At 39.2% G+C, this 15,415-nt stretch overlaps 1 protein-coding gene across 1 annotated transcript in view; it reads left to right on the forward strand.

The window, feature by feature from the left end:
• LOC113035853 (solute carrier family 12 member 9) overlaps positions 1 to 15,415 on the forward strand; it is an 81,620-nt gene that overhangs the window by 54,658 nt on the left and 11,547 nt on the right. The window contains exon 10 of the mRNA XM_026191630.1: positions 10,275 to 10,467. Coding sequence (XP_026047415.1) covers positions 10,275 to 10,467 — 193 coding nt within the window. The remainder of the gene's footprint in view (positions 1 to 10,274; positions 10,468 to 15,415) is intronic.

Here is a 15,415-nt window from a genome sequence, read left to right on the forward strand (position 1 = left end):
TGCTTTGTAAAACAACTGGGAGCTAGACGGGAGCACATGAACAGATACATTTTCTTTAGTTTTAAGTCAAGTCAAGTGGCTTTATTGTCATTTCAACCATGTGTAGTGGTAGAGTACACAGTGAAACGACACAGTGTTCCTACAAGACCATGGTGCTACATATGACATATAACAGACAATCAGCACAGGACTACAGGACTATGTGCAAAAATTGCAAAAAAACCCCAAAGCAAAGACAGTGCAGACACAACAGTGCAACAGAAATGTGCAAACGACTGAGCATTGTGCAAAAGGTTACTGGGTGTATGAAGGTGTGCATGTGTATGAGATGAAGAACAGTCAGTTTGCTTCTTAGGTGAATCAAAAGGTGGAAACGGTGTGACTTGCCCAAATGGGCAAGAAGCTTTACACTCAACTTGCCCAACATTTTTTTTTTTACAGGCCAACGGGCACTGTTTCATTTATTGTGTTGAAAGCTGACCTGTACTAACCTTCTACTGTTTGCCCTTAAATTCTATGGCAACCATTTGTGGTTAAACTGCATTTCAGGAGTTACAGAAAAGGAACACTGTCAGTTTTAAAGGAGACATGAAAAGTAAATGGTAAATGGACTGATTCGTATATAGCACTTTTCTACTCTCCTGGAGTACTCAAAGCACTGTTTTCTATACTTGTCAGTGCTTTCAAACTAACACTCATGAACATTCATAGTCTGATGGGTGCATCGGAGAGCCAGTGGGGGTTAGTATCTTGCCCAAGGATATTTGGCATGCAGACTGGGGGGGAGCCAGGGATCGAACCACCAACCTTCCAATCAGCTGAAGACCTGCTCTACATCCTGAGCTAGAGCCACCCCCTGCTCAGCTATAAAATTGTTAAATAGTATCTTAAAATAATCAACATTTAACTCTATGGCATATGAAATGATACAGGAAGGATTTAATATGGAGGGGAATTGAGGAGAAACCTCGAGTAAATATTGTTAATAAGTCTATAATGAATTAACAAATATTGCAGACTTTAAGTGGAAGTGCCCATGTAATGCCTTTGATTTGTATATTTCAGAGCTGGTGGCATATTTTAAACTTTATTGTATTCTCAGTCTCATTTGGGTCCACAGAGGTGTAACAGGGGACAGAATCACAAAGCATAAAAACACTATTTGCTGTTTTTTACTCTCAATTTTAAGTATGCTCCCTGAATCAACTTTCATAGCCATATATATCACAAGAAGAGCTCTTTCCCTGAACATTGTTCCCTGCACAGTGTTACATTTATCTAACTCCCAGTGGAAATAATTGTTTAAACTTGTTTAACTTCTTCAAATGAAGGCTGGAAAAAATAACCCTTGCCACTTTTTGTGTTTCTTAGCTGAGGTCGAAGGACTCTTCTGATATGTGCCGAGAGTTACCAAATATAACAATAAAGGATTCTGATTCTTCTTCTTCTTCTTCTTCTTCTTCTTCTTCTTCTTCTTCTTCTTCTTCTTCTTCTTCTTCTTCATGGATTCTAACTTGGATATGGCAAATGAAAGGACACGGGGAGGAGCCAATGTAGGGGGGAATCAGTTGGAAACCTCCAGAGCAGTAAGATGAAGTTAGCATGGAAGTAACAACCACTGTAGTTCCTCTGGGTTTTGCTTGAGGATGCGTTAAAAAATGTTTTATAACCTTTGTCTATGCTTTTGCACACATGCAGTTTATGGATGCAGCTTGCCATTCAAGCTTGCTTGCATTAACTGTTAACTTAGCCATCCACCTTTTCAAGGTGCAAGGTACCTTCAAGCTTCAAAACAACAATATGGCAGCGGCTGAAACACTAATGATCAAGCTTCAAAATGTGAGTCCAAAACTAGCGGGTAACATAATGGCTACATCCATGTTTTTTCCTGTATACGGGCCGAATGGTACACACAATTCCCAGTACATGTTTTTTATTAATAGAAAACGTAGTTTCTACAATAGGAAATATTCAAAAATGTATGTTTGGTCATAAACCTTGGTGAAACAGCTGGGAAAAAAACACAAACCATGACAAAGTAATTCAGAAAGGTATATCTAAAACACTTTGCAATTGCCGGCAAATATTATGTGGAAAGTTTATTTGCTGGTTTGTGAGTCATGTTACCGTCTTGCTAGTGTCACTTGGTTTTATTTAACTTTGGCTCCCATACTATCCTAGGCTGATGAAACTCAGTATCAGTAAGCAGCTGTATAATCATATTTTTAAAATGCAAAGTGGATTTCCGAGCTGGATTTTAAATGCAAGAGGACCTGGGAGTTTGGTGAAAATCTGTGTGAAACCCGGCCTGTAATTATTCCTTGGGTGGAGAGGGTGTAAAATTTCAGACATTGAAATTGCAGACAAAAGCATGTAATAGGGAAACACCCCACCACCTCTGAAAATAAAATCCTGTCCGAGGGAGACTTCTGCGAACGATATATTGAGGTATACACTTTGATGTTTGATCCGTTTCATCTTGAGTTTTATCAAGTGCTCCAATTTTCGATGAAAGGCTGATGCTATAATGTACAGTGGATAACCTTTTGCAAATTGCCATTCATATTCAGCAACTGTGGAGTTCATTCAATTTTTATCAAAGCTACAGAATCCCATCACCATTCAAATGCACTTCAGTATCAGCAAGTGAACACATCACACTTCATAATGCCGTGACACTCTGGCTCTGACTCTAAACCCCTTCAGTGGAATAGTAAGTGGTGCCGCCGCCTGTTGTTGGTTCAGGCCATTATGCTCATTTCAGTACAAAACCAGGTCTAGCCAAGCACTAGAAATCCATCAGCATAGCAGTTACCTATTTACAAAAGCATTATTGCATTATGATTTGAAGGCTCTCTCCTGTTTTACAAATAACTGTTGCTCTCTAATTGCAGAAACATGCAGGACTCCCACATGACTTGGATAGCTTGTGTCAGAATTAGCTGGAGAGAAAATGATCTTATGTTACACATTTCAGCTTCCATGTTGCTTATTTAATTTATGTAAATTCATTCCAAAGTGATCACAATTAAGCTCATCAAGTTGCTTTCAGACAACATTAAGGGGAGCTCCTCTGCTGAATGCTTCCTTTCAGTTAGTGATGATACTGATTCAGTATAGTCGATACTCAGTTTACAGATGTTTTTTAAACTGATATTTGTTCATACATGAACACCGTCACTTTGTATCATACTTTGTGAAGTCAAGCCCAACATCACTAGTTTCTCTCGGCGGCCTTTTCAACCTGTGGAACCAAACTGTACAGTAGGATATCTGCTCTTCCTGTACTCAAATTCAAACTACATAATATCAGCCTGACCCAAAAGACTTGCTGATTCAGAACTGAGTATGGACAACAGGGACAGAAACTGATAGTGATTTGCTGTGACATATGTCAGAGTGTAGGATTTCTTACAGAAAGGCAGAGGCCTGTAATATGAGGGGGATTCAGAGCTTGTTAAGGTGACTTCAGCTTTAATCCTTGTTTTTCATCTTATTAAGGTCCATCACAGTGGTAACTTGCGTTCTGGAGCAGGTTATGTATGGATTAAGAGATCAACAACTGAAAGGTGACCTCACTATTCTTGAAAGATTCCATAGACCCTAATGTGCAGGCAGTAAGAAGATCTATAGGATTTACAGACCACCCTTTCTGGTTCTGAAGAACAACTGTATTCCTTGGATGTTGTTTTTTTTTTTTTTTATCTTAAAATGCAACACCTAGGGCTTGTATTGGATGACCTTTATGTATAAAGTTCATTTAACAGTTTTATACATAAGAGAGAGCTGATTTATACTCTTTGTCTGGTTCTTTACTCTTTTTTAACATTTTTACAGTTGCTGCTTATATTTCTAAAAGCAGTTAATAGAAGAACTGAGGTAATATAATCGATTGGAACTGTATGTTTATAGAGACTGAGATACTTCCAAGTAAATTAGCCGATAGTATTCACAATGACAGAAGTTATTTTTATGATAAGATAAAGTATTTTGGAATATGTTTAAAATAAAAGGTTACGGTCTAAATTTTTTCTGCTTATGCTATTATTGTTTAATTTGACAGGAAAACCAGAAGAGCTTGTTCACACGCATGATCTGAAGTTCTAGATGTGTTTGTAGAGTACAAACAAATTCAGCTATGAAATATAGCTGAATCATAGATTTGTACACCAGTGTTGTCCAATGTTTGCAGGAGATTGTCATTGGCTCCCCTTTGCTAGTGATGTTAGGTTATGAAAGCTGCAATTGATTGGGAATATTTTGTGATAGGACTTCAGACTTACTAATCGTGAACATGTAGAGACAAAAGATAAAACGGTGTGTTTTCTAATGAAGGTATTCAACAGCAGAAGAGAAAAACCTTAGTAGGACAGGACATACTATATTCCCTTCAAAGAAAATAGAAGAGATTTTAAGAAAAAATAATGATGCAAAAAACTTATCCTGCCATGATTCTCTTGTTAAATTGCATGAAGAGTTTTCAGATAATATTCTGACTTCTGGTTGAACCTTTGCTCAGGTATCTCATATATCAAGCACTAAGAGGAAGCGGATGCAATTTACCAGGCTGATCCAATATCAAATGATCTAAGGTTTCTTAAGGTCAGTCCCGTCCCCACTGGTGTTGTGCCAGTGTTGGGGTGCTGCATGACGTAACGTCTCAAACTCACTGACCTCTTACTTAAAGAATCTGGCATCTTCTTCTCGCCTCCCCTTGGGAGTGTATGTGAGGAAGGATAACATTTCTGTCCCTACTTCTCAATTATGACGTGTCTTTTGGCTAAAGCCTGGCCCTCTCTCCCTCTCTCTCTCTCTCTCTCTGTCTTCATCATTCTGCGTTTCTTAATGTCTCTGGGGATTTGATTGGCAGCATTTTGCTGTGTCAGCTAAGTGACATCAGTTGCTTGAGAACAAGTGAGGCGGGGAGAAAGGGGAACGTGCGAGGTGAGTGTACGAGGGGACCGTCGTCGCTGATGGTAAAGGGGGGAGGCAGACCGGGTGGGCAAGCTTTTATCGTAATTACACCAACTCTTCGATGAGATGAAGAGAAGGATTAGATGAGACAATTGTGGGCAACGCTGATGCTGAAGTGATCAGGTCAAGAGGAAATAAAAGCAAAGTTTGAAGACAGAAGGCCTGTATGGTACAACACTGGGAACAAGCTAGGAGGGAGCTGAAATATTAAGAAGATACCGTCCTCCAGCAAGTTCAAGTGTTTTACTGTTTCGTCTTCAAAATGGAGGCTTAACTTTCCCTAAAGTGTTAGTCATTAAACTCTAATGAAACCAGCGTTTTTGTAACTTAAACAGTTGCTAACCAGCCATCCATCAAATTCGGTGTGAGTTTCAGTTCCCCATGTTATTTCATTGCTCTTTTAAATGCTTCTGAGAATAGTATGTGTCGCTTTCCAGTGAATGAAGCCTTAGCTCGACTCTCCACTTAGTCCCTTTTTTTCTTATCCAAAAATCTTTCCTTATCCAAAAATGTCCAAAACAGGTACACAGTAACTGAATCCGGAATTATCGAAGGCTTACAAAGTTCAGTTAAAATGGATGCAGAGATTTAGAGGTCAAAAAACTGTGTGGCTCCACTCTGAACTCGCCTAACTTCCTGTCTCTGCCAGACTATCAAAATAAAAGTATACATTTTAAGCACAAGAAATTAAACTACAAACTTATTCCATTATTCCTGATATGTTAATCTGTAAGTATTACTTCCAATATAATACAACACTAAGCAAGTCCAAGATTCTTCCGGCGCCACTCCGAGCTGGCAGTGTCAACACAGAGTCCTTTTTTCTTTTTTTATACCAAATTTCCCCTTGTGGGACAATTAAAGGATTATTCTATTCTATTCTATTCTATTCTATTCTATTCTATTCTATTCTATTCCAAGCTATAACTTTATAGTTTTAATCATTAACCCAAATTATGTTAATCATATAAACTCCACAAACTGCATCAGCAACTCAGCTGGTGTGACGTTGAGCGTTTCATTATTTCTGTTCTCACCAACCTGATGTGCACCTCATGACAAAAACCATAAACATCTTTCCCTAAAATTAGTTATGTCAAGTTATTTATTTACTCGCTTACCCTCTACCCCTGGATCAGCTGTTTGGAGTGTTTCCAACGGAGAAGTTGCAAAGTTCTTTCTGGTGAACAAAACTGAAGGATGTTTCTTCCATCTGTTCTACTTCTGCTTTTTAAATTTTCATTTGTCGGCTGTTGTAAATCCCGCTCATAAATTGGGCTTATGTTACTAGTGTTTTAGTCACGAGTATTTCTGGCAAATAGGCTGGATCTACTGACTCAGTTACACAGTTAAAAACTGTCATTATTGAGCCAGTACTAAGAAAATTTTTGCCTTAGCAATTTTTGGCTTTGAAAGATTTCACTTTCAGGTTTTTAATCTTAGACTTGCACACATTTCGCTTTGCTCCTTTTCCTTTAACAGCTTGACCAACAGAAAGACTAATGACTACCTCATGGCTGCTTCTTTCAGTTGAGCTCTGTGTTTGTCTTCTCTTTTAATTTAGCTTTCTGGTGGGCCCACCCCCCTGCCCTTCTCTCCGTACTTTAGCACTTCGCTGCATCGTTGTGTTCAGCAGTTGTTGCTTCTGTCTCTTACAAAGAGTCTAAATCTGTAAGTGAATCCAGGAAGGAAGCCCGCCGGTCATTTGAGCTGCTTTGTGTAATTACAGCTATTTTAATGGCTGTTTATCCGCACAGCTTCAGTTATTGCAGGGAAATCGAGGTCAGTTACATGCTCCTCCAAAAATATGAGCATTTCCATCCTCTGTGCAGTTCCCAACTCCATGACCCTCCAACTCATTTCCACTTAAAACTAGTACAAAAATTCATGCAAGTATTTGTGGATGGAAGCCAGCTAATGTGTCCTTATGCATTCATGCATTCATATAAGAATTTATGCCCGATCACACAAACACTGAAAGGTCTAAAGCAGTAAGCAGCAGCAGCCTATTATCTATGTGTGCTGTTTGTTTTAATTGATCTTGTCACAGCATTAACGCCACATTAGTTTTGATGCTGCTGTGAAGTCACACATTAGGGAATGACTCTGATGTTTAATTATGGTTTGTCTAACATTGAGAGTGAGACATCACTTTTGGTTAAAAAAAAAAACCTTTAAAAAACACTTTAGCAAAATTATGGCAGATATTAAGTTGGCATAATTTCTAAAATATAGATATTGATTGAAGATTTTTCATTATGAGGTTTACTTAGCCAAGTAATTTAACCTGACTTAATTAAGGTAGTATAATCAAGGACAGATAATAGTATATTGCCCCCAAGAAATTTGCATCTCAAGCTGTTGGAGCATCAGGTAGGAACACAGAACCGAGGTAATGAGAGGCAGAAATTAAAATGTTATGATGTCAAAAGCTAAGATAGTTGCATAAAGACCTTGGTGATAAACCCTAAGGAGCACAATTTATTCCCTGTAAATTTTGTGTAGTTGATTTCTATAAAATTCATACTTTAAATGTTAGTGTTTTCCAAACAACTGGTAAGCATTCATGTATTTCATGTCTGTGAAAGTACAAAAGTCTCAGCAAGTGGGAATTCACGTGTCACTGAAATTCTCCAGTGAAACTCAGACAAATTAAATTCTTTTATGGCCGTAGCAGCTGTATAAAAGATTCCCTTAGCAGTGGTAAAAATGTGTCCAGTTTCCAGATGGCTCTTTCACAGTTTTTATCTTCTTTGATACGATATATACTTAAAGAATCCATGGTAAGTAGCACAACTATACACTAGGCAAAGCAGAAGATCACAACAATTATCAAGCAGTCTGAGGCCTGAGATTTTACTTCACAGCATATACACTCTTCATTACACTTTGCCAGTAGCAGGTTTGAACCCCTTTTGCTTTCAGAACTCCCATAATTTATCATGACACAGATTCAAGAAGGTACTGGACACACCTGAGAGATTTTGGATCATTTTGGTATGACTGGATCAGGCAGATGTCCACCACATCCCAAAAGTGCTCCTGTGGATTGACATTTGGTCACTGTGGAGTGTATTTGAATACAGTGATCTTATTTTCAAGTTTGAGATGATTTGAGCTTTATGATAAAAATGTGATATTCTGCTGGAACTAGCCATCAAAAGATGGTACACTGTGGTCATAAAGAGATGGAGATGGTCAGCAGCAACAACATTCAGGTAGGCTGTGACATTTAAATGATGCTCAGTTCATACTAAGGTGCCCAAAGTGTCCCATGAAAATATCCCACCAGCCTGAACCATTGACACAGGGAAGGATGGATCCACTCTTTATTGTTGTTTATGAAAAATTACTTTTTTAATGTTCTGTTCTCTCTTTGTTTTTGTTTTTTTTGCTTTTTTTTTAACACAGCATGCTTATACAGATTCAATTGTAAACAATTACTAGCATATGTGGACTTGTAAGCATGGAGACGGAAAAAAAGAAAAGAAAAGTAAAATAACTGAGGAGGTAAAAGAAAGTAGAAAAAAATAAATATATATATATGTATATAACAATAATGAATAAATAAATAATTGTTCTCTACTTTTTGATGAGTCTGTGTGAATTATAGTCTCAGTTTCCTGTTCTTAGCTGACAGGAGTGACAGCTGGCGTGGTCTTCTGCTGCTGTAGCCCATCTGCCTCAAGGTTTGACATGTTGTGCATTCAGAGATGCTCTTCTGCAATGTCTTGGTTGTAACGAGTGGTTATTTGAGTTACTTTTGCCTTCCTATCAGCTTGAAGCAGTCTAACCATTCTTCTCTGACCTCTTGTATCAACACATTTTCACCCAGACAACTGCTGCTCACTGGATAGTTCCTATTTTTCAGACCATTTTCTGTACAAATCTTGACATGGCTATGTGGTAAAACACCAGTAGATCAGCAGTTTCTGAAATACTGACTCAAATCACCTTTCTTCCCCATTCTGATGCTCGGTTTGAACTTCAGCAGCTTGTCTTCATCATGTGAACGTGTCTAAACGCATTCATTGGCTGTCATGTGATTGGCTGATTAGACATCCTTTAAAGTATTTATTTAAGTATTAAAAGCATAGTTGGTGTCTGATTAAATCAGCAGTTAGCAGTTGCTAACTCTAAAATTAGCAACTGCTAATTGCTAATAAAAATTGACTGGAGAATGGGAGCAGTACTATTCTGGCTGAGAATGTAATTCTTTGCTCCTGCCAGACATTACTCATTCAGTAGGGCCTTCCCTTAGTTATCTTTCTCAGCCCAAGTATGTACAGCCATGTTAGGAGAATCTTCATTCCATTGCAGCTGCTGTTTCACTAAACTCCTTGGTGGTTTGTTAAATCCTTCTCATTTTAAAGAACATTCTGACATTTTGGGAAATCTTTCTTCAGAGGTGTGAGATGGAAGCTGGTCACTAACAAAAGGTTTGTCTGACTGTATCCTCTGAAGGAGTCCAATCGAACAGCGACGCACAAATGGAACATGCTGTTTATTATGTGGGATTCAGAATTTTACAGACATTTCATACGGTCTGTTTGTGTTGCCCTTGTTTATAAAATGTCAATTTTAAAGTGTAAAGTAGGCCTTTGCAATGTCTGTTTTTTCATACATCTAATTTCACTGGGCTCTGCAGTAGAAGCGTATTTGCATTTTTAAAAAGCCAAACCAAAGCTATGCTGCTATTGATAGAAGTTATTGTGAAAGGGAGATTGGCAGTTTAAATCTGTACCCCTTACACAGCCAGAACTTTGTAGAGCTCACCCACCTTTATTTCAATGCAACTAAACTTTAAATACTCTGAAACAGTTTACTATAGTTGGTTTACAAGTGTCTACTTATTTGTTTGGTTGGTAATTTCAGAAAAACCTTATACCCTATAGTACCATCTGAACTTAGTTTAGATTATGTGAATGCATTCAGTGCAGACCAAGCACACTTGGTCTCCTTTTGAATGAACTTGGGAAACAAGTAAAAAGAAACAGGCATAGAGCAGAGAGTTAAACTGTGTTTGTTTCCTGCAGGGTTTTTTCTCTCGTTTCTCAAGGCTTGATTTGAAAGCAAAGCAATATCTCATCTTTAGAATATTAGAAGAGTCAAAACCATTTAGTTAGTAAGAAAATAGTAATGAGTATTAAGTTAGAAAACAATTTTTTAAAAAAAGCACAAATATCCCTCCAGTATTGAATGACTTCAGAGGTTTGCAGTCTGTTTTTCTGGAGGGCTGGTGGGGGGGTGGCTAATATTCTAATGTGGTGCTCTCTTCACCACCCTTGTTTTCTCCCCAGGCCCACCTTTCGTTATTTCACCTGGCACACATGCATATTGGGCATCATCGGTTGCGCCATCATGATGTTCCTCATCAATGCCATCTACGCCTCGGCCAGCATCGCCTTCATGCTCCTGCTGCTTCTGCTGATTCACTACCTCAGTCCCACCTCCAGCTGGGGCTACATCAGCCAGGCTCTCATTTTCCACCAGGTCTGACACACACACACAAACACACACTCAGTATTGCCTTGTCATTACTATAGCAACTAAAATCTCATCCCCTCAGCTTTACAAGAGCCCGTACCTCTGCCAAGCAACCATTCTATCAGGTTTATAGAGACACACAAACGAATACAAACACAGACAGTTCTCCGCTGCCTCTCCTCAGCCAATGATTTTGCATTTAGCAGACAAACACACACATTTTCCCCTCTCTCTTTTCTCACTCATGCCGCCTTGTCATCCCTACAGCAGCTATCTGTCACCTTTATATCAGGCTTAGCAGACACACACACACACCTACATCTATTCCCCCGCAAAGCTCTTTACATTTATGACACTGATACACACAAACAGAGCTTTACATCATCCAGCTCTTCATGTCCTCTAGCGGGCCAGCCTGTTGCTCTCAAGGAGACAGCTCACCGTTGCCAGGACGGCCCACAGCCGAGTGGGGGAGTCATTGCCAAGGCTGCAGAGAGGGTGTCTGGGTTTGCCACTCGCTTGTCAGGAGGCAGAACATGATTACAACCACTTAACTTATTGCACTTTTCCTCCAAATCCTCACCACCCCCTTTTCCCATTTTCTTCTAGTATCATCTCCTCCCACTTCTGCAGTTTCTCTTACACAAGACACAACACTGAGGCAGCAGCTACTCTCAAGTAATTCAATTGGCCACCCTTGATAGCTCTGTTTACCAGAATGGTGGTGATAGGTACGGATGAGGGCTGAAGACTGGTTTATTTAAACCTGCACTTAGCTGGTCAGTCATATTACTGCTTTGTCAGTAGTTGAATAATATTTAAAATGTATTTTAACATATCATCAGTCAATCTATGAATCTCTATTCCATTATTAAACACTCAATCTATGTGTAGTTATTATTATAATAATTATGTAAAGTCCTTTGTTATAGTTTTTAATCCATATAATAGCTACCATAGCTTTTTACCCCTCAGCTGTAAAAGGCTGATGGGCGGGCTGTTGCCGTTGACACCAGAGTTCATCAGTGTGATAATTTGAGAACCAGGTGGTGTACGATTTTCAAATTAGTACCATAGGTACATTAATCTCAGTGACTTCAACTTCAAGGTTAAAGTTAGAGGTCAAATTTTCTAAAACTCTGAACACAATAACTCAAACGAGGTGACAAAGGATTTTCATCCCACAGGTGAAGCTACTAGAAATCTTAGACATCTTCAAATCCCACATGGGGGCTGGCCATTAGGGAATGATATTGCATCACTTTTCAGATCTGGCAACTACATCCACTTTTTGTTTACAGTCTTTGGCTGTAATTCATATTTTTAAAAACAGCTTGGCTGACAGTCAGTTAGAATTCCAGTGTTTTTGTTGTTGTTTTGTTATGTCATTATAAAATTAAGTGACCTGTTAAATCACAATGTGTTTGAATATTTATCCAGCGCAAAATTGATTTGACACTCTAGATAAACATTGCCATTGCGAATGTCATCTTTAATGCCAATAGGCTGCTGGCAAACAACGAGGTACTTATATCAGTGCATCCGCACTTATTTCCAAATATCTAAAATGTAAGTCATAAACCCTTTGAATACTCATTTCACAAATGAGCCTCAGCTTGGCCCTCCGAGCTTTCAAACCTCCCCAGGCAAAGAGCGCAAATGATTATACTGATGGGCTCAGCAGAGGAGACCATACATGCACATTTACTGAGCTCATGCATGCACTTGTCCAATGCTCCTGCACCCTCGAGTAGTAACCAGTGTGGCGGTCTGCCAGCTGGGTGACATTGAAGCAAAGCAACAAAAACAAAACACAGCATTCTACAACGACAGCAACAGCAACAAAAAAAATCTCAATTGGAGATAACAAGCAGCTGACAACAGAGTTTAGGAAAGAAAGTGAGAGGAGAAAAAGACAAACTGAGGCACCAAAGCCTGATGGTATCATGGGAAAAGAAAGAAGGAAGCAGGAATATAAGGAGGGAGTGGGGTTGAATGATTGAGAAACTAAGTGATGGATGAGACCGAAGCGACAGTGAAATGATGATAGTCTGATGGATGAGAAGATGGGAAAATGGAGAGATAAAGGAAGACAGATGATTAGATGAGTGGAGGCAGTTGGACGCTGCCTCTGGGACCATGTTTTGTGTGTGTGTGTGTTTTACAGCAAAAAAACGAAAACAAGTGTGACAATCATGATATAATAATGCTGGTTGCATCCTCAAGTTTTGATTGATAGTCATGTACACACAAACATAAACTCAGCAGCTTGAGCTGAACTTGGATTGTTAAGACAGTCGTTATTGTCAGAGGCTTTTTTGAGGCCTTTTCAGGCTAAACTCCAGCTGCAGCACAAGAGTGATTATAGTCCATAAAATGAAGCACACCCTGAAAGTACTTTTAAGTGGAAGCCATTTTAACTATTTTAGGATATTCTCAAGTGAAGTTTTCCATTTGTCTGTTTTATAGTCACCCTGCAAGTGTCTGAATGTATTTAAAGGTTTTCAAACTATTTTTTTCCTCCCCAACTTTCCTTTTATACCAGGAACACCAATTTTAACTATAGACTGCAAATAAAAGCTACTGTTATGCCATCGATTGGCATTTTGAAACTTCTACAATAGCAGCAGTCGCTGTTGCCATGTCCGTTTTTTGGAGCCAGAATATTTGGACCAGAGGGTGGTGTGCTAAATAGAGATGTTCCTGGCAGCTGACTAAACGGGGAAAAAAATTACTAACCGACTAGTCTAAAACTAAATAACACTCAGATATGGGCGACCGTGGGTCAGGGGGTTGGGAAGCGCCTCTGTAACCGGAAGGTCGTCGGTTCGATCCCCGGGCTCTCAGAGGGGCTGCAATATGGCAGCCTCGCTTCTGTCCGTCTGCCCCAGGGCAGCTGTGGCTACAACTGTAGCTTGCTTCCGCCAGTGTATGAATGTGAGAGTGAATGAATAGTGGAATTGTAAAGCACTTTGGGTGCCTTGCAAAGCGCTATATAAATGCAATCCATTATTATTATATCAAGCTGAATTTGTGAATCGATTAATGGAAAATGTCAAAATCAATCTAAACAAAGGCATTTGAAGCCATTAATCACATTCTTCAGTAATGAATCATACTGCTTAACTGAGCGGCACCTCGCGTCACACATTATCAACATTGCACGTCGTATTTCAAACAAACAGTCTCTTTGTGAAATATGATATTAAATTGATTTCTTTTTTTTTGTGATCAATGTTTTATTGATTTACAGCAGGGTTGGGGGTGTACAGACATATACAGCACGACTGTAAACTGCAGTAGCAAAGCAAACATTGGTCACAAGGCATGGGGACAGGAAAGAAAAAACACAAAAACACACAGTTACAACCAGTTATTGCCTCTTCCAGCTGATAACTTTGGATGAGAAGGTTTTCCAAGCTTCCACAGTTGTGGGTCGAGCTTTATTTAATCCTGCAGTGGTAAGTTCAAGGTTAACGATACGGATAAGACATCGTATCCAGAATGATTCCATACAAATGTCAGGACTGAACTAGTGCTTTGTAATTTTCTTCTTTGTGGATGTGAATCCTGCAAACATGATTTTGCATTGTATTTGTTTTAAGGAGATGTCAGAGGAATCATTAAGGAGACAAAGATCAGGATTGAGGATATAAAAAAACTTCCAGTACCTCAGATAACACAGAGTTCACAAAGACCCAAAAATTGGATATAACTGGACAGTCTCATAACATGTGTAAGAACGTGCCTGGTGATGAATCGTTGCACATGTGACGGTGATATGTAGCCTGTAGCTTCATCTGGAATCTCTTGTAGGGTGTAATGTAGGTTCTGTGGATGGTTTTGAAATGAATTAGTTGATGTGCCTGGTTCCTAAATCGATTTCTTTACTATAAAAAAAGTCCATGTATTTTAAAAATATCCGAAAAACTGATAAACTGCGGCTGAAAAGTGTGGTGCATTATGAACGCTGTTCAAAGATTCATGACAACTACTGTCTAAAACAACAAAATGATAAATCATCCACCTGTTTTCTTCACCCATCTGGAGTTGGGTAACGGGGGCAGCAGCCTAAGCAGAGAAGCCGAAACCTCACTCTTGTCAGTCCCCTACTCCAGCTTATCTGGAGGAACATCGAGGCATTCCCAGACCAGATGTAAGAATAGATGTAATCTCTCCAGCTCGTCCTCGGCTAGCCCCTGGCCTCCTCCCAGTAGGCCAACCCTGGCTAAAACATCTTAACCTTATGCCTCAGCTGTCTCCTTTCAATGTGGAGGAGCAGCAACTCTGCTCTGAACTTCTCTCGAATTATTGAATTCCTCTTTTGAGAGCCCCTCCACCCTTTGGAAATCGCTCATTTCCCTGCAATCTCATTTCTCAGTGATGCTCCATCTGGTGGCACATCGCTGCATAACATTTAGAACACAGCAATTTAAAGTATTTCAGCATCAATTAAAATGATAGCAATCGGATTAAATGCCAATACGTCTGGTACTGACTAGTGACAATAGCGTGGTCAACTGGTCGCACACGTCCCTAGTTTTAAGTTATCCACTAATGTTGGCAAGATTGGTTTATTAGGTGCATCCATAACCTTGACAGGTTCAAAATACATAGATGTGTATGTGCTAATTAGTGTTAAGTAACAGATAATAAAATACTATAACTTCACTCACCAGAACTGAAGCACAAACATTTTTCATTTGTTGTACCGCATACCAGTCCATAATATTTGTCAGATAATTAGAGTACACCAGTCCTTCCTTCAGGCTTTGTTGGTGTCCAAATACATAGAAAGAAAATTCACCCACCTTATACTTTTTGAAGGTGATGATATCTGTACAGACCCAAGTATTTCTTCCTTTCTTTCTTTTTTTTAATCAGAGTGTAATCATTTCTATTTAATGCTGTGAAGTTGGGCAGTGACTGGAATGTCTTTGCTTTTTCAGCCAGC

This window comes from Astatotilapia calliptera, chromosome 14 (assembly GCF_900246225.1).
Source record: "Astatotilapia calliptera chromosome 14, fAstCal1.2, whole genome shotgun sequence".
Taxonomy (NCBI): domain Eukaryota; kingdom Metazoa; phylum Chordata; class Actinopteri; order Cichliformes; family Cichlidae; genus Astatotilapia; species Astatotilapia calliptera.